The sequence below is a fragment of the Meleagris gallopavo genome, chromosome 16 (assembly GCF_905368555.1).
Source record: "Meleagris gallopavo chromosome 16, MGAL_WU_HG_1.1, whole genome shotgun sequence".
Classification (NCBI taxonomy): domain Eukaryota; kingdom Metazoa; phylum Chordata; class Aves; order Galliformes; family Phasianidae; genus Meleagris; species Meleagris gallopavo.
In genome coordinates this window covers 14,372,567-14,395,765 of record NC_139419.1, presented here as the reverse complement: position 1 = coordinate 14,395,765, position 23,199 = coordinate 14,372,567, and the positions used below count along the sequence as shown (strand labels likewise).

The 23,199-nt window shown below is 44.9% G+C and overlaps 1 protein-coding gene across 25 annotated transcripts in view; it reads right to left on the bottom strand.

Moving 5' to 3' along the window:
• Positions 1-401: 401 nt before the first annotated feature.
• Positions 402-23,199, bottom strand: part of MAPK8IP3 (mitogen-activated protein kinase 8 interacting protein 3) — a 73,430-nt gene continuing 50,632 nt past the window's right edge. For 12 of the 25 annotated variants that reach the window (XM_019620877.3, XM_019620882.3, XM_019620879.3 and 9 more), the window contains 19 exons: positions 21,645-21,796; positions 20,891-20,947; positions 20,269-20,439; positions 18,444-18,570; positions 17,535-17,630; positions 16,408-16,569; positions 15,326-15,491; positions 14,675-14,860; positions 13,842-14,028; positions 13,013-13,135; positions 12,677-12,757; positions 12,095-12,162; positions 10,545-10,693; positions 9,540-9,711; positions 9,293-9,406; positions 7,948-7,986; positions 4,191-4,370; positions 3,776-3,919; positions 402-3,208 (listed from right to left, as the gene is read on the bottom strand). In XM_019620877.3, the coding sequence (XP_019476422.1) occupies positions 3,087-3,208; positions 3,776-3,919; positions 4,191-4,370; positions 7,948-7,986; positions 9,293-9,406; positions 9,540-9,711; positions 10,545-10,693; positions 12,095-12,162; positions 12,677-12,757; positions 13,013-13,135; positions 13,842-14,028; positions 14,675-14,860; positions 15,326-15,491; positions 16,408-16,569; positions 17,535-17,630; positions 18,444-18,570; positions 20,269-20,439; positions 20,891-20,947; positions 21,645-21,796 (2,496 nt within the window). In that variant the 3' untranslated portion in view covers positions 402-3,086. The remainder of the gene's footprint in view (positions 3,209-3,775; positions 3,920-4,190; positions 4,371-7,947; positions 7,987-9,292; positions 9,407-9,539; positions 9,712-10,544; positions 10,694-12,094; positions 12,163-12,676; positions 12,758-13,012; positions 13,136-13,841; positions 14,029-14,674; positions 14,861-15,325; positions 15,492-16,407; positions 16,570-17,534; positions 17,631-18,443; positions 18,571-20,268; positions 20,440-20,890; positions 20,948-21,644; positions 21,797-23,199) is intronic. The other 13 variants (XM_019620880.3, XM_010719902.4, XM_019620884.3 and 10 more) reach the window with 6 other exon arrangements.

The window sequence follows — 23,199 nt, the reverse complement described above, 5'->3', positions numbered from 1 at the left end:
CTGCTGGGATTGGGAGGAACAGCTGAACTCACCTTCTTAAGTGTTGAATGTCACCATTCCTATTGCACTTTGTCAACTTCCACCTGGTATCAGCAGGGAACTGATGGAAGATTCCCCACAGCTTGTCTGAAAGGGGTCCATAAGGACACATGTGGACAGACTGCAGCTGAAGGATCTGTCTTTTATTTCTGACACTGAGAGAAGCCACAGTGTGCACTGGCTTCAAGGGCACGTGTCTTGCAGGACCAGCACCTCCTGGTCAAACAGTGAGGAACACACATCTCATTTCCTGCTAATTGCTGAATGGGAGCCATTCCCACCATTCTGAGTGTCATGATGTTATTAAAGGCTGAGCGGAAATCCCAGTGACCTTTCCAGCAATAGGACGCACTGGCACTTGCTGATGTTAACACATTTATTACATACAGAACAGATATGGTTTGTTGTTTGATAGCATAGGGAAAAAAGCACGGGAACGTATTCATACAGCGGTCTCTTTACAGAATGCCATCTTCAGACCAAACAGCGGAGTTTACAGGCCTTAAGACACTTTTTAAAATCCTTTTGTAACATACAAGATACTTTACATACATCACAGTGGAGATATGACAGGGAAGTGTGTTGAAGCCAGTCAGTTCTCACCTTGCTGCCCAGCAGCCACCACATCCCAACAGGAGCTGATAGCAGAGGCTGAGCTGGAGCCACCCCTCTGACATGTGTGCTTCTCTTGAAGGAAACCATGCACCAAACTGGGAAGGAACCTGCTGGCAGAGGCCCGAGAGTGGTTTCCTTATGTTGCCATGGACCAGTGGGTGACAGAAGACTGAATATTGTCACTTTTACTGCTAAAACCAGATAGAGAACAAATTGTAAGAGGTAAGAACGTTGCAATCCTGTATTTTTACGCTGAAGGTTTGACACACCTAAAGAATAGCATTTGCCATTAAATGACACCAAATTATGCCATTTTCCTGGCTCTAACTGTTAGATATCTGTGGAATCTGCTGTCTAAACATCTGTTATTGCACCCTGTGCCGTGACCCAGAGAGCCTGTTCTAGCAGAAAGCATTCTGGAGATATGAGTGAGCGTCTGGCATGGTCAGCATTGCCCCAGTGAGATGTCTCCTCTCAAATATTCCCCTCTACATGAATGGCTGCTTGCAGAGTCAGCCAAATGCAAGCCACAAATCCTGGCAAGCTGCTGGCTTGAAGATACAGCCCAGCTGGCTGCCTACCTCTGCAAGGAGCAGCGTGGGTCTGCACGTCACCAGCTGCTCAGGCAGTGTGGGAAGCACCGTGGCCCCATACTTTGATGGCTGAGGCCTCTGCACTCTGGGTAGGTCTTCTTGCCTCCCTGGATGGGAACTGTGTGCCCGAGCCTTTTTGGAACTGAGGATCCAAAGAGCATTTCAGGGTTGCTGAATGAGGACAGGTGTTAAAGCTTCCCCAGTGAATGCTGTGTTCCTGCAGCACACAAACAGCTGCAGACCACAAGGCTTGGGAGCAGCCTGGCCCATGTCAACAAGCACAGGCCATATTCCTCAGAGATGGAGGTGGACACCCCTGGGAGATCCAGGAAACCAACAAGACAGCCTCCAGGATCTTCTAAATTCATTGCTAACAGCTAGTCTTTGTAGAGAAAGGACTTGCAACTGTCAGAAGGGGAAAACAAACCACTGCCTCTACATCTGGAGCTGCCACACTTCGAATATGGAGCTTAAAACTGTTCTCCCTGGCTGCATTTTTGGCTGCTTCTCCTCTAAGCAGGACACACAGCTTGCACAAGGAGCGCAGTCAGAATTTCTCTCAGAGGCTGTCATTCTTTAGAGCAGTAACAGAGATCCAGCTTTTTAAACTACTCGCTAACCAAGTCAATCAGTGCTTGTGATGCTGGGTAAAAGGAGCTGGGAGATCTGGCCTCAATTCCCTTATCTTCAAGACCTCAGGCAAGAGACAGCCTGTACACCTTGACTGCACCTACACAGCCTTTCCTAACCTGACAGCCACCGTGTAAAGGAAAACAGCCACCTCCTTCCAGCAGGATGGGAACCTGATGAGTCAAAGTAATCTCAGTGTGTTAATGCAGAATTCATAGCACACCAACATTATCTGCCATTGCCTCTATTTTAAAAGCCAATAAATCCTACGAAGAGATAACTTTCTCCTAAAGCTTTCAGGCTCACAAAACGAATGAACTCAATTCTTTTCTGGTTGACTTTTTTTTTTTTGGGGAGTTAAAAAATCACTGCCTTTTCCCCCTTCAAAATAACAGGGTTCCAGTACTTCTTTGTTAATAGTTTTGAAAGGCCCCATGGCCTCCACAATCAACCATCTGTCACCCACCTGAGGCTACCAAACAACCCCTCTGGACACATGCAGTCACCCAGCACACTACTGCTATGATAAAAGCAGCAGAAGAGGAGGGAGATTTTCCATCTGCAAGTGTGGAGGATGCGTTCCCCGCACTAATGGCCCTGCCACCTTCTCCAGCCAAACAGCAAAAGCACTTCCCAACCTCGACATTCCTTTCTATTGAGGCTCCATGGACCTGGCTGCTGTCAGTCTGTGGGATATTATTCTATGCTCGGGTGCACTCTGTGCATAGTGGATAAGGTGGAAAGTCCACTGGTGAACAAGGAAGGATTTCTTCTGGGGTGCTGTAGGAGTTGTGATCCTCCATCGCTGCTTTGGCGGGGATGCCAGGGTGCTGTACTACTTCTCATGCAGGTGGGAGCAAGGCATCCTGCTGGAGAACCAGACCCACCACCTGTCCAGCTCCCCAGCCCTGGGCAAAGCTTTTGCACAGCTCTGGCTCCAAGCTTCACTGTTATCAATGCGCTGTCATTTCTCTCCTTGTAGACGCCAGCTCCAGAGCAGAACAATAATCCAACCACGCAGAAAGCTCATGGGCCCAAGATGAAAGCTGCAAGTTCAGAGGTTACAAAGGGGTCACAGTCTGAGGCAGGAGCCGCTGCAGTTGTCTGGGGTCGGTTTCCAGCAGTAGGAATAATGCAGGCGTTCTGTATGTACATCGTGGCATTCAGGTGGGAACAGGGACACTTACATTGGTAGGAAAGGAGAAATTCTCACTCTGGGATGTAGGATACCTGCCACACAATAATGTGGCTCCTTTCTGCCTTAGAAAGTACTGGCTTCACCTGGGTGGCATCTCCTGCATTCTCCTCTGTCTCATCATCTTCTCCATCCCCTGAAGACAGAAAGTAGAGTAAAAAAGGCTGGAAAGAAAATCCCAAGCTACACTGCCCTGGAATTGTTCAGAGGAGGTGGATATTTGTGCTACAGGCTCTGCAGTCCGATGACAGGCAGCAGGAGCCGAGACCTCCCTGCATGCCTGGAGAACATTTATAACAGCACGGTGCTTTTCTGTACTAGGCTTCTGTGAATGGAACAAACTGCCTCCAGCTAAAGGGAAAACCCCCTCCCATATGGGGAAGCCAATGTTTACAGCAGAGTGCCCCAGAACAGCATAGGTGACTCCGGTGGGACGGCAGTGTTTGCAGCCAGTGGCACAGATGTTTTTATTTTTCCAGGGCCATTAATGCTGACTGCACAGCACTGCAGGCACAGGCAGGGGGAAGGTTTGGCAGCTTCATGCTGTGGAAGGAAAATACTTGCTATCTGCCACCGCAGCAGGAGGTGGGAGAAAAACAGCCTCGCTTTTCAGATTTCTTTTCCCACAGCAATGATCCCTCTCCTTCACAAACAGTTCCCTTGGACCCCATCCAATTCCACACCCCCCACTGCAGGCACTCACCGATCCGGAAATCAATGTACCCTTCTCCTCCACTCAGCACCAGGACGTTCTTCAGCTTCTGCCCCTCGGTCTCTGTGGCTGCTGTGCTGGGGTTCTCCGAGGGGCTGTCCAACACGCTCCCATTCAAAGTTGCTAGGACATTGCCTGGGACAGGACAAAGGTGCCATCAGTGCCTCTGTTCAGCCCTCAGGGACTCTGAGAGACAAACACGACTGAGCAGGCCTTCTGCTGGTGAAACCTCAAAGGCACTGCAGTTTGAGCTACCAGTGTCTGAGTCACAGTGCTAGTGCTAAGCACTTGGCTAGTGCCAAGTGCTAGAAACTGGCAGCCTTCTGCTGCAGGTCAGCCTAAGCTCCTGCCTCAGAATGGACAGCACTAACAGACCCTCATAAGGAAGGGCTGTGCTCATCCTTACCAGGCACAGAGACAAAGAACTTGACAGCATCGCGGTGACCATGGAAACAGAGCTGTGCCTGAGCCATGGAGCAGTAGGGAATAAAACTGCTGGCAGATTTGTCACTGGTGTCATCGCCATACACATGGATGACCCCGCCAGAGCGGCTGCCCTCTCCAGAGGTGGGTGAAGTCTTGTTGGCTATGGACAGGAGAAAGAACACTGTTAGTGATAGTTTTGGCCCCATTTACAGGAAGGGCACAATCAAAAAGAAAATTCATGAGCCATGAAGGAAAACCCTTATGGATTCAAACCTCTTAAAAGGTCTTATAGAATAAAATGTTCAGGGAGGACCTTCAAAGATCATCTACTCCAACTGTCTGTCCGCTTCGGGGCTAATCAAAACTTAAAGCATTTTATTGAGGGCATCTCAATACACAGTCCAACATCTCATGAACACTGACAGGCATGGGGCAGCACTCGCCTCTCTAGGAAGTTCCACTGTTGCCCTCCCCTCATGTAAAGAGATTCTTCCTGATTCCCAGTGTGATCCTCCTCACAGCTCTGGGCTGCTCCCACACATGCTGTCCTTGGCTCCCAGGCACAAAGCACAGCACCTGCCTTGCTTTCCCTGCTCAGGGAGTGCAGAGCAGAGAGGTCACCCCCAGCCTCCTGTTCTCCAGAATGCCCTCAGCCTCTCCTTACAGCCATGCCTCCCAGTCCCATTACCAGCTTTGTTGCCATCTGGATGCCTTCAAGCACCTTAACATCCTTTCTATATTGTGGAGCCCAGAACTACACCAAATATTCAAGGTGAGGCCACACCAATACTGAGTACAGCAGGAAAATCACCTCTTTTGACCTGCCAGCCATGCTGTGACCCAACAGACTCCAAAATGCAGTTTGCTCTCTTAGTGCCAAGGCACCCTGCTGGCTCCCACTGAGCCTGCTGTCACCACTTAGATCCCTTTTTGCTGAGATGCTCTTCAGCTACTCGTCTCCCATGCTCTGCTTGTGTCCAGCATTGCTCCATCCTGGGTGCAGAACTCAGCATTTTCCTTTGCTGAACTTCATGCTGTTGCTCCTTGCCCAATGCTCTATCTATCTAGAGCCCTCTGCAAGGTTTCTCAACCCTCTGAGGAGTCAAAAGCACCTCCTAGCTGAGTGCCATCACATGCTGAGGATGCACTTCAGTCCTACATCCAGATCACTGATAAAATATTGAATAGAACAGGCCCTAGAACTAAGCCCAGAATTATGTAAGGGTTATACTCATAGGATCCCTAGAGTTGGAAGGGAAATTTAAAGGTCATCTCATCCAACTCCCTTGCAATGCACAAGGACACCACAGCTAGATCAGGTTGCCCAGGGCCTGATCCAGCCTGGTCTTGCACGTCTCCAGAGATGGGGAATCTACCACATCTCTGGGCAATCCGTTCAGTGCCTCACCACCATCACTGTAAAATACTTTTTCCTTTATCCAACTTATATCTACCCTCTTTGGGCTTGAAACCATTTCTCCCTGCTCTATCACCACAGACCTTGCTGAAGAGTCTGTCCCCTTCTTTCCTGTAGCTCCCCTTTAGATACTGAAGGCCACTCTCAGGTCACCTCACAGCCTTCCCTTGTCCATGCTGCACAGCCCCAGCTCTCTCAGCCTGTCCTTACAGGAGAGGTGTTCCATCTTTTGGATCATTTCTGATGTGCTCCAACAGGTCCATGTCTCTCTGTACTGAGGACTCCCCATCTGGATGCAGAGCTCCACATGAGTTCTCACAGAGCAGAGCTCCCTTGATCTGCTGGCCACACAGCTTTGGATGCAGCCCAGGATATGGCTGGCTTTCTGGACTGTGAGAGCATAGTGCTGGTTCATGTCCTGCTGCCATCCACCAGTACCCCCAGGTCCTTTTCAGCAGGGCTGTGCTCCATCCTTTCATCCCCAAGCTTGTACTGGTAATGGATGTTGCCTTGACCCAGGTGCAGACCTTTTGCACTCGGATTTGTTGAACCTCATGATGTTCTCCTGAGTGCACTGCTCAGCCTGTCTGGGTCCCCCTAGATGGCATCCCATCCCTGTAACAGAGGAGACCATAGCAGTCTATATGGTCCCTCTCTATTAGGCTGGTTAAATCCATTCATAGTAACAAAGTCCTTTTTTTATTTGGCTGTTAATGATGCACACTTCCCTGGTGGTGGTGGTGGACAAGAGTGACTCTAGGGCACACAAGACAAGGCCTCTGGGGTGCGCTAATAATAATAATAATAATAATAATAATGTTCTTCTCCAGGAACAATCCTGTCCAGCCTTCAGAAGTCACTTACTGTCCTAGTGATCAGCCTTTGGGACTCGGCAATGTAAGCAAATGTATCCACTGTACCTGAGACACAATCAAGGCTCTAGTCTCCCATACTAGACCTGGAGGACTACTGCTATTTTGGGAAATGAAGTTGCTTCCAAATCAAGTCCTCTGCTCACGCCAAGCTGCTTTCAGCAGCCTCTGTGTCTGGCAAAGGCCTCTCAGCCCAGCAAGTGTCAGAGCAGTGGAACCAGCGCCTTCCTTAGTCCTTGATTTAGAAGATCAGCTACTCAAACAACGAACATCAAAAAGATGTTCAACATCCACAGCATCCAAGGACCTCAAGGTGAGCTCAGAGGCATGCATCTATCAGGCCTGTGCTTTCAGGGTGGGAGAGCTTCCATTCACCAGGGAAGAAAGCAGTTCTCAGAGGTGAGGACGGGAAATGCTTTCCTTCTGCATGTACCCATATCAGTAAACAAAACCAAACAGTACTAAAATCAGAAGGTTTTCACTTCCTGTTTACTGACAGAGCAAAATGAATCGCTTACTTACTATCTGTAGCTGTGTATGTTGGCTTGGGCTGGTTTTCAGTTATTAAGAGGCTCAGGAACAAAGGAGGTTCTCACCTAGCAGATTTGCAATGGGATGCTGAGGTAAGTACAAATATTTGGATGGAGGAATGAGAATCAGTGTGTGCTGGGGGAAGATCCCTGAGATGAAAGCTTTCTGCACCTCTGTGCTTTGGTTTACTGAGGACAGACAGAACTGGCTGAGCCCCAGTAGACAAGGCTCTTCCAGCTCAGTATCTGGCTTCTCACAGTGATCACTACCAGAGGCTTTAAAAGGAAGAGAGATGCACCAATAATGTTTCTGGACAGGAGCATCTTACAATGAGAAAAAACACTTTCTGTCTCTAAAAACGCTGAGGCAAGTATAAATCTGAACAGCAAGATCAGACCTTGCTTTAACTGACACAACCAAACAATTCTCAGTATTCATCCAAGTTCTTCTTTTAAGTGTTGGCTGACTACCTGCAGCTGGCAGGTGTCACAGCACTTCCTACACTGGCCTGGAAACTGATGTGAGATGCAGCCTCAGAAAACCAAGGATGATCAAGGACGACCTTGGAAGAACAGTGTGCTCCTGCTTCCTGGAGCTGAATGAATGAATCCTCACAGTCTCCAACTCAGACCTGGCCTACCAGAAAGGCAGTACTGCATAGTACTATATAGTAAAGTACTTGACACAAAAAGCAGAGGGGCAGCTGATGAGATGGATGAAAACGTTTCAGACCGTAGGAAATGATCATATTTACATTATTGTCTCTGGTCACTTTTCTTACTTGACTAACTTAAAATGAAAGAGATGAGGAAAAATGGAGGGGGAGAGCTGAATGGCAGGATGGAAGGGTAGGAAAGTGACTGCAAAGGTGAGCAGCTGCAGAAGTGAAAGCTGAAGGAAGGAGGCAATGGACTTACCCCGGAGCCCAAGGAGTTGGCCTCGGTGGAGGACTACAGCTAGGCAGAGGCAAGGAGTGGGAACACAAAGGGGCACAGGAAGAGACAGGAAGGATGGGAGAAAAGAAAAAGGTGATTACTGGGAGAAAATTCAGGTAGCAACAGAAATGTATATACTTGGAGAAACCACATGAGCTACGGGCTCCATTAGTTCATTCCAACACTGTTCTTGCTCGTTTTACTCTTATCTTACAAAGACAAATGAAGTATCTGAGACAGATGAAGGTCCTTGGTCACAAAGATCTATTGCTAAAGTTTCTAGTGAAGGATTACAGCTTATCACATTTTTAAAGAAACATCAAAAGATAATGGAACTGGTTTACAGCAGGGAACAAGCTTAAATTGGAATTATGACAACAGCATCAGACCCAGGAGGTGTTCAGCTCCAGTAGCCTTAGAGGAGACAACCTCAACTCTGACTTCCAGAAGAGTTGCAACAGGTTTGCCCCTTTTACTTGAGAGCCATTTTCTTCTCAGCTTTCCTGCCAGCACTGATGAGAAAATGTACATCTCGCTGCTTTCCACTGAAAGGAGCTGCAGTCAGCCTCAAGTCCTACTCCTTGTTATATTTTGAAACAGACCTTCCACCACGAAAAATTAGATGATGACTGGCAGGTACTGAACAGGCTTACTGAGAGCTTCAATTAAACTTCCAGTGCTGGAGATGTGCCTTTCAACAACTGCTGCCACTGGACTTGTCTTAGGATGCTGATTTCTACTTGACTAATAAAAACTGAACTCTAATTTGAGAAAATGAAGCTTTTTCTAAGGTCAATTTCTGCAAAATAGTCTCATAGACATCTGAGCATCTCCACACCAGATAAAAATTTCCAGGGAGATCTTCCTGGTGACTTCTCATCCCACAGCCTCCTCCTTTTGGAGACTTGCTACAATTCCCAACTGTTTCAACTTGCTTCCCAGTAGGTACAGAATCAGTTCACATCAGCCTGCTCTGTCAAGGTCACCCTCAAAAGAGAAGGCTGTACAGAGGGTACAGATGACATTGGCACCCAAGAGAAATACGTCTTCAACTGAATTGAAAAGGAACAGTGATAAAATGTCTATTTGGCTTTAAACAGGTTAAATCCATTCAGCTGAACACTTAATTACATAACTGAGGAAGAGTTAAATCGAGGCCTGGGTCACTCACACTCAGCGCTCTTCTCTCTAACACTTTGTCAAGCTCAGAGTAAAAATGTCCAGAAAGTATTAGCCCACCAAAGCCACCTGCCAGGAATCACCAATTACATCAAAGCACTGCTCTTTTCAGGGGGGCACAGAAAAATCTCTGACAAATGTCACTTACTCTCAGTCAATGGAATGGAGATGACAACACCGTTCCCTGTTCCTACCCAGAGACGATTGCCAGCGATGAGCAGGGCTGTAATCCGTACAAATGAGAAGCCCAATTTTCCAGTACCTGTAAGCACACACAAGAATGGGAGCAGCAGTTAAATCTGTATGACTTTTGGGCAATGTCTGCTAACGAATTTTCACTTCTCTCTGATCTCAGTAAGCAACAGACCATCGAGAGGCGATCCCTACTGCCTCACCTAGCATCTTGCTGACATAAGGCTCAATGTCAACGTCCTGCAGATGTTGATGGCTGTGGGCATGGTAAAGCCTCAGGGTGGAATCCAGGCGGATGGAAACCCACACTCCATCTCCAATCCACGCCAGCTGTCGCACCTGGCTCTCGCGCCGAGGGTGGGCATCAAAGGACTTCTGAAATGACACATAAGTAGAGCAATGCAAGTTCACAAAAGGTGTTCCAATTATCTATACATATATTCTATTTTCCTTAACAGATTGCTTGTTTGGGTTTCAAAGGCCTTGGACAAAATGTATTAATGCCACATGACCTCAGAAGTTCAGTATAGGGTACAGATGATGCTGTATCAAACAATGAGTTTCATGGTGCAGAGCTGTGGCTCCCCAGAGAATATGACAGTCTTTGCATGCCACTTTGGGAGCAAAAACATTTAGAAACCAGCAGCTCCAAGAGAAATTCTGAAGATCAGCAAGCTGCCTTCGCTCACTGATGTGAACTGTAGCTTCAACACTTCTCTCTATGAGTAAATTACTCCACGCACTGTTAAGCATGCTTGCACTAACACCACTAAACAAATGTTTCAACCAAAAGGGTCTGAGTATTTTATTTTTTTTAATTAGGCAAGTGGAACCACTTTGGCTTGCTGACTTATTCTTCCTTCATGCCACAATGCCTGCAGATGGAGAAGTCTCAGACTGTACACGAAGGCAGCTGTAATGCACAGACATGTTTGTACAGCATGTGAGCCCAGGGTCTCACAAACAAAGGCAAAGACAGCGCTCATTTCAGACTTTCTGCAAGATTTAATCTCTGCCAATGGAGGAAGGAATAAAACCCCCCCTGGCAGATTGGGTCTCAAAATAACCCCAGCTGGCAGTTTGATAGTTTTCATCCCAGTCAGTATCAACAACAAATAAGTTCTGTGTTTCCATATCTGCAGCAGAAAACAGATAGAAGAATAAATGTAACTATCTGTATGCATACATGCACACATTTGCTCTCTTACCTCAATCTGCATTGTCTTAGGTTGAATAACATGGATTTTGTTCTTGTAGCCACACCAGACTCTGTCGTACACAACAGCCATGCAGCGGATAGAATGGTGGGTGTGACCAAGGTCCATTAGGTGGTAATTACTGAGATCCCACTGACGATCTAGGGTGAAAAATAAGAGCAGAAAGATGCATTTCTGCCATTCCACTTATATCTAGGTATACAAGGCCTAGCTGATACTTAAAAGCTGATCTTGCTTATGTCTGTGAACTCCCCATCAGCACATGATACTGCTTCAGGCACAGCCTTATAGTTAGCAGGCACATGACAAAGCTTAGTTTGGTAGGCTAAAAGCTCTCCAGCTCAGGCTAATTTACAGATCCTTTTACAGTAATGAAGTGAACAGTCTTCCTTAACAAGTACAACAAAATCAGAAGGGGAAGAAGAAAGACAAGCTAACAAGACTCTGTGGAAACTTAAAAGCAAATGGAGCACGCAGTTCTTTATGGTGAGGTTGTCCCACTGCATACACAGACAACACTATTTCTGTGAATTGTCAAATCCAGGATAAGGAATCAGATATTTCTTCTCTTGTTCTTACTTTCTACCTCATCAGATAGATACTGTCTTTTGCCTCTAGGTGATGAAGCATTATCATATTTCTGATGGGAACATTTAGAGTGTGCCAGCGGTCAGGCTTAGACTCACGAAAAAGCCTGAATCGAAAATTACATTGCACAAAACCAGAGTATCTGGTTGATAAACTGTTACCCAAAGAACACCTGATAAATAAATTCTTTTATTCACAATTTTTGCAAATTCCTCTGAGCTGTATGAGCACAGCTCAGGAACTGCTGAAGTTATAGGGAAACAAAATCTACAACAGCGAAGAGGACAAGAAACACAGAATTCAAAAAAATATCTTGAAATGAGAGGATTAAGGCACATCAGTTTACTCAGACATCTTTCCTTTATCACAAGAACAAGTGGTGCAATGTGAAGGATCTATTTGTTTGGGACTTTCAGTCTTCCAGAAAATCCTAGCTCCGTCCTTCTGCATACACAGAGACCAATTCCACTACTGACACAGATTCTAACTTCCCTGCACTGCACAGATGATCTGCTCAGGCACTGCCTCCCGGAGCTGTTGGAGCTCCCTTCACACGAACCGTACAGCTGATTTGTGAACGCCCAGTAATACTGGTTATGACCCAAATGCATTAATCTCATGTTTGATGAGATCAAACATGCCTCAAGCAACTGCACAGTGTATGTGCTCCTAGGCATGTTGCATTTGTTCCACCTATGCTATATAGCATTTTTACACTTTTTTTTTTTCTTTTCAGAAAACCTCAGGAAATGATGTTGGAAAATTTCTAATATATATGGAGATGTCTGGAGATGATTCAGGATAAGGGTTACAGGTATATAATAGCTATGCATTTTAACTATGTGTTTGTACTCTGGCAATCTAGCACTTTTTCTTTCTTGACTTGGAATACTATTTAAATAACTGCCACAGTCTTGACCAGCTTGTTTTTCTTTTATTACACTAATCCTTACCTTCTCCTCGGTGGAATATGGCCAGTGTTCCATCTGCCAGAGCAACGAGGACCCTTCCTTTCACATGTCTGAAATCACAGGACAGGAAAAACTATAAAAAACTTAACAGATCCTCTTTCTGATATCCAGGCAAACCATTCTTATGTTTTCTCTAGTATTTCCATTCAGATTTAGTCTTGCTGGAATGGCCTATAAGGGCTCAGAGTCCAATCTCCTACCTTGTGTGTAGTCAGATCATCAATTTCCTTCTGAGTTTAACTTCTCTTTCACACTATCAACTCCATCAATTTCAACAGGTTCCACCCTATTTACAACCCTTCTCAAATTTTCCTCTTCTCCTTCCCACTTGTTTTCACCTGATATTGTAAATACATTGTAGTACCTTCCTTATTCACTGTATTGGCTCACGTCTGCAACTGTACAGGAAAGTGACTCAGCAGGAGCCCCAGGAAAACTATCCCGATAGATCAATGCACTTCAGAGTAAGAAAAAAGATGACTGACAAAGAATTACCACCCCCATGGAAGATACTGCTTAGGCACTGAGCATCCTCCTTCAGTGTCCCTTGGTGTGTGTACTTACACTAGACTCAGCACGGAGTCCTTTAGCTTTATTGAGTGCAGACACTTCTTCCAGTTAGATACAGCAGAGTGCACGTAAAGCCTGGGATAAAGGACAAATCAGGGAGGGTTAGCAGCAAGGCCACACATCTTAACACTAACCAGGCCTGCATTTTTTCTTTTGGTAAGACAGAAATGTGCACAGTTAGGTGAAGTTACAGCGCCCATTATGAGCTAAGGACTCAGAAACAGTAATGAATACCTACTTTAGCAACAAAAGCAAACTAGATATGCAAGGACATGAAAAGTGGAGGCCAGAGGACGACTGAGGCAGAGAATCTGCATAAAGGGAACCTACCAGCCATTCTGTGCTCCCAGCCACATGGTGGGGGCAGCACTGGTGCACGTCCCAGCAGCATCCCCATTCAGCTCCTGATCTGGCAGTGCTGTGCTCGACTCTGTCTTCAGCTGCCCATTCTCTCTTAAAGGGCAAAGGAAGGTTGTTAGAGGCCTTTAGCTGTAATGCACAGAATGCTCACCTGCACTCACAGACTGGCACTGCACAAGCAGATAAAGGCACTTCTACATACACAACACATCCCTCCCCTCAGTGTTTTTCAGTTCCTTGGCTCCTGAATATGCAAAATTTCCTTTCCCATCCCCTGCCAAAACAAACAGCCATTACTTTATGGCCAACAAAATTAATTTAGTGTTCGGAAGTAATTTTCTCTAACAATTTCTGTTCATTTTCAGCTCCAACAGAAATCAGTCAGAACAACCCCTCAACCAATCATATCAGGCACATTAAGAATTCTGGGGCACTGACTATGCTTTCTTCATTATCTTTACAGACATTCAGAGTTACTGCTGGCATAAACAAATGATCACACATGGATCAAAAAGCCCCTTTGGTAAGAACATTAAGTGTTTGTGTATTTGGAAGATCTATCTAAATAATCATCAAGAGATCAAATAATTGCTCTTCAACAGCTGACACAATCTGCTGCTGCCTGAACTGCATTTTTTTTATTTCTTCCTGCCCTCATCATTCCATCAGAAATACTATCTGGACACAAAATGGGAAAAAGTTTGACACTTTATGAGAAGATCAGATTTGTTCTCATAAGCAGCTTATGAAATCAGACCTGGTAGTAACTGAAGGGACACATTGGCCCCACACAGCCTACCCGTTCTGACGAAGAGGTGCCTGTACAGGGACTGGGTCTGTAAACACGTGCTCTGTGAGGGGTCCAGAACGGGCTTGAACGGGCTCTGTCTCACTTGTACCATTCTCTGGCACCTCTGTAGCTTCTGTTGCCTCCTCTGTAGACTGAGATTGGTTGATCTTCCCATTGCAGACAGCAGCCACTTCACCTAGGAGACAAAGAACAGTGTGAGCTGCACAAAGAGCAGGGGGACCGAGCTGAAAGCTAGCCAGAAAGAAATCGTGTCTTAATTTCTTTCACTTTATCCTTATTTGTAAATTACAATCAAACCTAAAGACTGCATCGCAGACAGAAGCTCCTCCAGAATGTCTGCTGCTCTGGGAGGAAAATAGAGGCAGTTTTCCAGTGAGACACCACCCGAGCTTAACAGAATATCAAGAGTTCTCCAAGGCTACCCACAGCAGTGGGTAATCACTAGCATGTAATCAGCAGTACATAATCAGCAAGAGCATTATTACATTTTCATATAAGCTTATATGACTTGAAGACATGGTTGAGAGGAAAAAGCAATTAGAACAGGATTTAGGAGAGCTAACATCACCTACTAAAAATATTCTGTTATTTATTTTATTTCTTCCTGACTGACCCCACAACTAGGCTGTGGATCACTCAGAAAAGGATGGGTCTAAAGGAAAAAGCACCAAATGGGCTTCGGATATCATGTACTGCATTAAGAAACGTCTTGAAATCTCTGAAATAGTTAAGTCAGAGCAGAAGGATGCAGCTGTAAGACCAGAAGATCACATGCAACTAGCTATTAATAGCTGCCATTAGGCTTTATATCCAAAACTCACTCTGTCCCTTGTCCAGCACAGGTGTGTCACCACGCGAGGAACAGTTGCTTCGTGGCACATTGCAGCGAGTTGCACAGCCCACCAGAGTGATTCCTGCCAAGACACCATCTGTTCCAGACGACTCTTCAGGATTTACATCTCCCTCCAGAAAGATCTCTCCTGGAGGATAATCACTCTCACTGGCCGCTGAAGGGCAAAGAACAGATTCTCCCATAAATCTAGCAGTCACTGCCAACCTACACATCCCAGTAGTCCTGAGGTCACCATATGGTTGGATGCTGATACTCAGGATTCACTAGCCCCAGGGAGGGACCACAGCATCAGCCAACACTGTAGTGAATCTCCTCATTCCAGTGTCAACTATCACACCAGCTACAGAGCCCTCCAAACCTGAGCAAGGGTCACTCCTCTCCCCAAGAGTCATCCTTTGCATGCCAAAGGAATCACTTATTAAATGCTCAGAAGTGAAGAATCTCCAAAAGATTCCACTTACAAGAAGGCAAGCTCTGGAGTTATGCTCTTGAGGGACAATTACAGAATGCAGCAGCTTCCAAAGGCCAACTCTGAAGTGAGGATGCTACATTTGTCACTCCTTAGCTGAGCAGGTCATGACCTTGTGCAGACCACAGCCAGTGGTGGAGCACTACTTACCAGGGATGCTGGAGATGCAGAGCACATGAGCATTGCAGACAGTGAACTGGTCCACCACTGTGCCAGGCTGATTGGCATCAATGATTACAACTTTACTTGTTGACAGGGTACTGGTGAGGATCCAGACACGACTGGACGTGGCATCCATTTCATGGAACTCCTTTGCCTTCAGGAGAGCAAACACAGGCGGAATCAGTGCTCCCCTCAGATCAGACCGAGCATATTCTTGCTTGGCAACATTTGTGCATGCAAAGATCACAATACCAGTTCCAAAGATCCCACTCTCCTCCTAGCTGGTGCAACGGAAGCAATGCAAATTTTCTTCACACTGCTGCACTTGTATCTGGAAGAGTGGCCAAAAGCCTGTATGGCTCCTAGGGCCAGGGGAACTCAGCCATTAATTTCTGAGCTATCTGACTAATATCACTGAACATTCACTTTAGACAGAATACCATGAAGCTGGGATGTGCTCAAGCTGTCAGCATAAGCAAACTGATCACAGTGTGAGACAGGTGTGACAAAATCTACAAACCAGGAAGGAGAAAATGTTGTATCTGTTGTATCTGTATATATACATCTGTACTCTGTAAGTGGGTCTTAAAAAACGCTTAAGACAACATTTGAAAAAACAGAGCTGTAATAAAATCTCAAGAACTTCAATTTATGAACCAAATGAATTCATGGACTTTGTTATGTCTATGTTCTTCTCAAAGCATTTTTTGCTGTTTGGTTTTGTGTGGTTTTCTTTTTTCATTTATAGTGCTGAGGACTCTGCAGTCTTCCTAGCAACTTCATCGGTCCTTATCTATCACTATTAGAATTTTTTTCAAAATTCCAAATGTTCCAAAAACTGACAGTGGAAAATTTCGCCCCAGAGGATTTATGCCAAATTTCAAAAAGTTCCTGTCTAAGAGAACCCCACTAAGCTTCCCCAAATAGCCAATGCCTCTGAATGACTACAGCAGTAGTGACAGTAGAAGACTTCATCCAGAGCATTACATAATGTCAAGACAGTGCAGAGAGACAAGGAATGTAAGAGATGGAATGAGAAATAACACTGAAGAAAAAAAAAAAAATCTGACCTTTTTCTTTTCAGGGGATGTATGGTTACTTTTGTTGTTCTCACCCTCCACTTCCCGATCACAGGTGAGAGGATCCCGTCCAGGATCCAGTTTCTGCCCATTCCCAGCCTCCTGCTCCAATGGTCTCCATCCAGTGAGATTGACTCCAGCTGCACACCAGAGCTAAACAACAGAAATGGAATCCTAAGCCCACACTGCTTAGCACAATACCCAACACCTCAAACACTGAGGTGGAAACAACAGGTCTTGCTGATTTCTGCTAGGAGACCCAGTCAGACTAAATGGAGATAAGAAAAAGGATCTCTGCCACCTCATGAAAACCATTTTGATTTTTAACAGACATGACTAATGTTTAAAGAAAATAAATATAAAAATCAGGTACATCACTGAAAACAGACTTCTGAAACGTCCTCCATCTGACTCTGGTGTTCCTAAGGCAGAGTAACAAAGCAAGCAGGACATGGCAGTTCTTTCTAACTATTTGGGGCACAGTAAGAAGCACTGTACTCAACCAAAGCCTAATGTCTAAAAATCAGCTCTAAATCTTGGTGAAGTTAATGATAGACTGCTTATTTGGAAACAACCAGTTACAGCAGACAAATGTGCTACATACAGGAAGAAGATCATTTATTCTTAATTGCAATTCTACTGAAAATATTCCAGTATTGAGAGACACAGCTTCCCAGAAGACTCCCTTAGCTAATTTGGCTTGTAATCAGTGATTCCTGATCGATGGTGGAACTCAAAGGAAGGGTGATGAAATGTGTTTTTGCTTTAACCTGCTCCTTTTCATGAATTTTTACATTGCTTTGTATTATATCTGTATGAGACTTATCAAAAGCCTTATTCCTAAGTATTAAATGTTGTTGATATTATGGAAGAGATGCCTCAAAAAAAAAACCAAAAAAAAGTAAGACAAATGTGGGACCTGGCACTGAGAATCAGCTGATAATTATGTATGAGAGGTACTTTTCCCCACATATGCTAGAAACTACTATTTCCAAAAAAGAAGCAGAAGATAACATTCGGAATGAAAAAAATGCAGACTGTCATAAAAACTGCATACTTTGCAAATAAATTCTGCTTATTCCATGCCCCTTTCTGCACTGAAATGTCATGCAACATACCTTCATGGTTGGGTCCTTCTCTACAAGTGGGCGGCAGTATACAGGCACAGGGACATTTTTCATGCGAGTATCTTCCTGACCACCATTGGGGCTCAGCTGTGGGAAAGAGAAAACAGAAAAGACAGTACCAGGGCATAAACACCAGGCCGTGGCACTGTCAGAGCTCTAACCAACAGGGCAGACCAAGCTTCTTAGCTTCAGAGTTGGTTGCCAATAGCAGCTGTTGCTTCATTTGACATCATGTATGAAAATGTCCCTCCCTACAGGGATGGGAACTTGAGAAACCATCTCTCCCACCATGGTACGGTGTCCCAGGTACAGCCAGCCAAGGCTGACGAAAGACAAAGGTTTTGTTGGAGTACACTCCCTGTGCAGAGGTAGAACACTGGCATTCTTTTCCATCGTAGCCTGAAATGCATTCAATTCCACTCTTTTCAGGTCATTTCTGATCAGAGCTATACAAGCCATAGGCCAACAAATGAGGCTGATAACTTTTTGTTTGTTTTACTCAAGAGGAGAATGGGGAACAAACTGCACTGCATTTGGCTTTTAAACTGAACAACCAGTAGAGTTCTCGTAAATAAAATAGCTGATGTTGAAACTCAATAATGAAGGAAATGAAAACAAGGATTGGACTTCGGACAAAGAGCAGCTGCTGTAGTTCTAGGCTAGGTCCTTTCTGTACCTTCAAAAAGAAAAATTATCTCCTGTTAACTTTGGTGGAGATACAGAAAAAAATTCATTTATTCTGTGCTTGCAATTATCACACAGAAAATTACCACATACACGGTACCTCAATTGGAATATTTAAAAATTACGGCTAAGGTTACCAGAGGGAGAGTCAGGTCTTCAGAGTTTCACTAGGAGGGATGGAGTCTACACCCCCTGTCTCCCTGGGCAGGTACCTACCTGCTTGTACTTGGCAGGGAGGCTCCAGCCGCAGGCCTGCAGCCGCCCGTCATCGTTCCGCACGTGCTCCCGGACCTGGCGGTACTGCTCCCGCTTCTGCTCACGGCGTGCTGAGGACGTGCAGTCACTGAGGAGAGAAGCAACAGCGTTATTTCTCAGCCTGGGGTTAAAAACACGGGCAGCTGTCCCTTAACGGGGCAGTAGAAATTCAGGCAGAAAGTCTAAGAGTGCAAAGCAGCATCAGTCCATCTTTGCACGGGGAGAAAAGGAGATGCAGGAAGTGAGAGAAAAACTGTTTTGAAGCAGACAGCCCTCAGCAGCCCTAACCTCCAATGCCTTGTCACCTGAATGATGCACAGGCCAAACCATGATCATCTCCACTTCAATGTTCCATGAGCCCTTTAGACACAGCATCCACCTTCCATATGACTAGCTATGAGACTCCATCCATTTTTGCTTAGCTGTTACAGTTTCCTGAGCTAATGACTCCATGAGGAATGCATTTTGATCTCTTCCCTCCTTCATTATGTTCAACTATTTATTTTTATGTCCATTTTAAACTTTGCTGACAGGGAAAATATGCACTAATTGCTTTTGAAACTCTGGTTTCAACACAATAAATTCAATTTTGGCAAAGGTAAGATGAAACATCAGTCACCTCTTAGGATGTGTTTTCATATAAACAAGGTTTGTTTGAATATCAGTTTCAGCTCTCAGTAGGTTTTTAAATAATCATTCCAAGGTATGAACAACAGAAGCAAAAAGATCCAAGCCAAACATCTCCACACACGGAATGATGCACATTCTTAAAATAAATCCCATCAAACTTATATACTTCAAAAATTATAGTTGAACTATTTTTCAGTGATTATACTTAAAATGTAATTTCAAACTTTAAAAATACACTTCAAACAAATTCCTAAGGTAAAACATTTCCCAGCACATGCTTCTTCCCTCGGAGAGAGGAGAAAACAGCTTCTAGCAGCTGTTAGCCACATCACTTCATGTAGTATTAAAATGCCTTCAGCAACCACACAACGGCTGCATTATAGTAACCAGATAAGATGAAGAAAAGCAGTGGGCATCTATAAAATACAAATTCACCCTCCTAAAGATATTTTTTACCTACAGAAAATCTGCGTACAGCTGGTTTACTGGCCTTCCAGTAAAAACTTCATATTGCAGACACTACATATTGTAGTTTATCACTGCACTCTCCAAAGCCCTTCCACACAAACACAGCACATACAACTGTACAACCTTGTAGTTGTAGAACATATCCATTCTGAAATCACATGAAGAACTGAAGATTTTTTTCACCTCGTGTCAGAGAAATAAAGGACAGAGAGAAAGTGCTGCAGTAGCAGTATTTAGAAGCTCTTTTAAAGGAAAATTAAAACCAAATATTGAAAAACAAATGTGCTGTTGAGAGAACTTCTGTCTTCATTTGACGTGTTGGTTGATGGGGTTGGGCAAGACTGTCCCCAGTCCACTGTCCCAGTGCTGCCACACACTACCACAAAAGCCCTACTTCATTTTCTTACATGATGTGCAAACACAAGGGCACAACTAGGGCTGAGGCGAATCCTGAGGCCAAAAGTGGTCTCTGCTGATATGAACCATCACAGCCCAAAAACCACAGCAGTCATACTTTCAGAGAACAAAACTGCTCACTTTGCTGAGCCTATCCACACAGTAATCAATGAGCTAACACCACACACAAATGTGTGGGTTTTTCTTTCCCAGTGGAAAACAGCCCATTTTAAGAAAAAGTGTGAGTTGTGAGTGTTGGGGGACCTGGCTTGGGACACAGCACGTAACTCACTCCTCAGGGAAGAACTCCAGGGTGCGGCTGCCAGAGGAGATCTGGCACATGGTGTGACTGCGTCGCTGGCTGAACCCTGCTGTGGTTGGAGACTTGTAGTGGATGTTCACAGACGGGTAGGTCCTCTTCGCTGGTGGGGGACTTGAGGAGGAACTGAACAGACGGCTGAAGCTAGGGACAGGAAAAGGCCGACATGAGAAAAGGAGCCCAGGCACACAACATACCACAGACACACAACAGGGGTGCCCACAGCTGCTTTAAGCTCTTCGTGAAAACTGCCCTACTTCTGTTTGATCAACATGAGGTGTTCTTAGCTTTAAAAAACAGGGGCCTTCTGAAAAACCTCCTTTGTTAAAAAAGATTCTGAGTATACATTTGTTTCCATCCCAGGTCAAGCAGAACCCTTTTCAGCTTGTGAAGCAAAACTGAGAGGGATGTTCAGATCTGATCTTAATTTCGCTAAGGACAAAGAAAGCCCTTGAAGGCAAAAGGGTTCAGCTAACAAGAGTTTCAACTGACTTCTCATTAATATGAGGGGAAGAGTCTACAAAGCTGCTGTATGAAGTAGAAATGGCAACATTTCCCCTTTTCTTCATCTCACATAGATCACCAAAGAACTTACAACTGCCAAATGGTGGATTTCTTCTTCTCCTGGACGGATGGGTGCTCACGGGAAGCTCTAAGGACAAATACAAAAGAATCAATTTAATTTCAGCATCTTTTACCCAAATTTCTGCCAACCAACCTAAAATTCAACCAACCAGCAGGCCATTTGCACCAAGGAAGCCATGTCACAAGTCAGAATTCATTTTAACACAGAGCAAATGTCATGCAGTCATTTCAATGAAGGGACATCCAATTGCTTTATATTTCAATGTCAACATGAAGTGCAAATAAATGTTCTCAGATCAGTGCTGTATCAATTCTCTTTCACAGTATCACTGTGCAATTACCAGACTTATGCTGGTATTTGCAAAATTGCCAGTTTGACTTAAACTGGCAATTACCAGTATAAGTCTGGTAATTATAAACCCTAATCCTAACCCAAACCGCAGCATTACAGTCCTTTAAAGCCACCGCCAAAGGAACTCAGTAATTAGAAGCAAACCTTTTCCCTACAGCTTTTCTGAGCTTAATTAGCACAAGAAACTATCAAAAGAAACAGCTGCCCAGTGTCTCCAAATAATAATGGTAACTCTTGATTTGCAGCCCAGGATCAGCAATAAGAGAGAAAGGATTAGGTATGAGAAGAATCTAGTTTGGAAAATGGTCAGCATATCTCCCGTATCTTATTAAGGGCATTAAGGCTAAAAGCAAAAGGTCCAGTGTGAGCAGGCTCTGTCCTAAATGGATGTTGCAACAACCTCCATCCTCACCTGATCATCTCAGTCCACCTGACAGCCTCCTGGAGCTCCATCAACCTCTCTTTGTATTGATTGCGCTCCATCAGAACCCGGGCCATTTCTACACGGGTGAAGCGTCGGCGCTGAGCTATGGGAATGTTGTCCTGCAGAGGGGAGGAGCACTGCTTCAGCCAACAAAAGATGGAGGGGGATTGAAGTTAGTACAGGGCAAGTCAGGAGACAGAAAGACATACTGGTTAGTGCTCTTCCTTTTCTGCTTGACTGCACCCCTCCCCATCCCCCACCCTTCCCGAATGAGGCACTAATTCCAGACAAATGATTTCCAAACTATGGCCCATGGACATCTGGGTGCTCTGAAAACCCAGGGAAAATAGAACTAGAATTACCACCAAATTGAAGACCCTACTCAGGGAACATTGCCATTAAGGTGCTTTGGTAATCTGCAAGAGGTTTTGAGAACTGACAGCAGTCTGCTGGCCCATAAAGTTTGGAAATCAAAGTTTTAGTGAAAAACATTCAGTAGCAAATTCAGCAACAAGCAGCAGAGAGCAGAAAATAATGTTCTCTCTCCCTTCTAGATGGCTATGCAGAAAGCATTCTGTTAGTATGCACTGATAAAGGCAGAGGGCACACGAAACTGAAGAACGACCTTCTCCTCCCTGGTGACAAAATGGCGTTTCCCAATGAAAGCAAACAAGGCTGCAGCACTTCACAAGCACAACCTGAAAATTTTCCTATCTACCTACATTCTAACCAGAGTAATTTCACCTCAGTTAACGCAGGAGAATTAGGCTAGAACTGAACTCAGTTCTATACTTTTTACAAAGGAATAACACAGTTATATTAAAAAGAAATGTATCTATCTGTCTTCAAGGCGAAGTTGCACAGGACCCTGGGCAACCTTACCTAGTGCCTGATTTAGTGGTTGGCAAGCACAGGGAGGTTGGAACTAGATGATCTTTAACGTCCCTTCCAACCAAAGCCATTACACAGTTCCATGATTCTGATCTCCTACACTAGCAGAGGAGACATTTACAGAGGATACTCTCTTAGTCTCTGGTTTGCTTTATTTTTGACTACAGTGTGCTCTGCTGCAAAGCCTCAAACTCAGCCAAAATAGGAAGGCAGTACTGAGCCTTCTCTGCCTGCACTCTGTAATAAGTACAGGCTTATGTAAAAGTAAAAAAAATAACACTGCAAGATTGGAGCTTACAGAGCTATGAAAAGAAGGCAGTTTCTGCTGAAAAGCTGGCTGTTAACCTGAGTTTCACTGCACAGAGTCCTCATGGTTTACAGCTTCACTGCCAACATGAGACTAACTCTTCTGGGGAAGCCTATCACTAGATTCTGTGAGAAAGCTCACCACACACTGTGCTGTCTGGCTTCCAAAACTGAGGGAAAACAGGTAAAATGGAAAGGTGCTGAGCTGGGCACTGCTCTAACACTGGTGTTTTAAAACCACACTGTGCACACTGTCAGCTGCTGCTCTTTGCCAAATTATAGTTTGCAAGTTATATGCAAAGGTAATTGCACGACAACCACTTGCAATTCAGCAGATCTGTTCTCA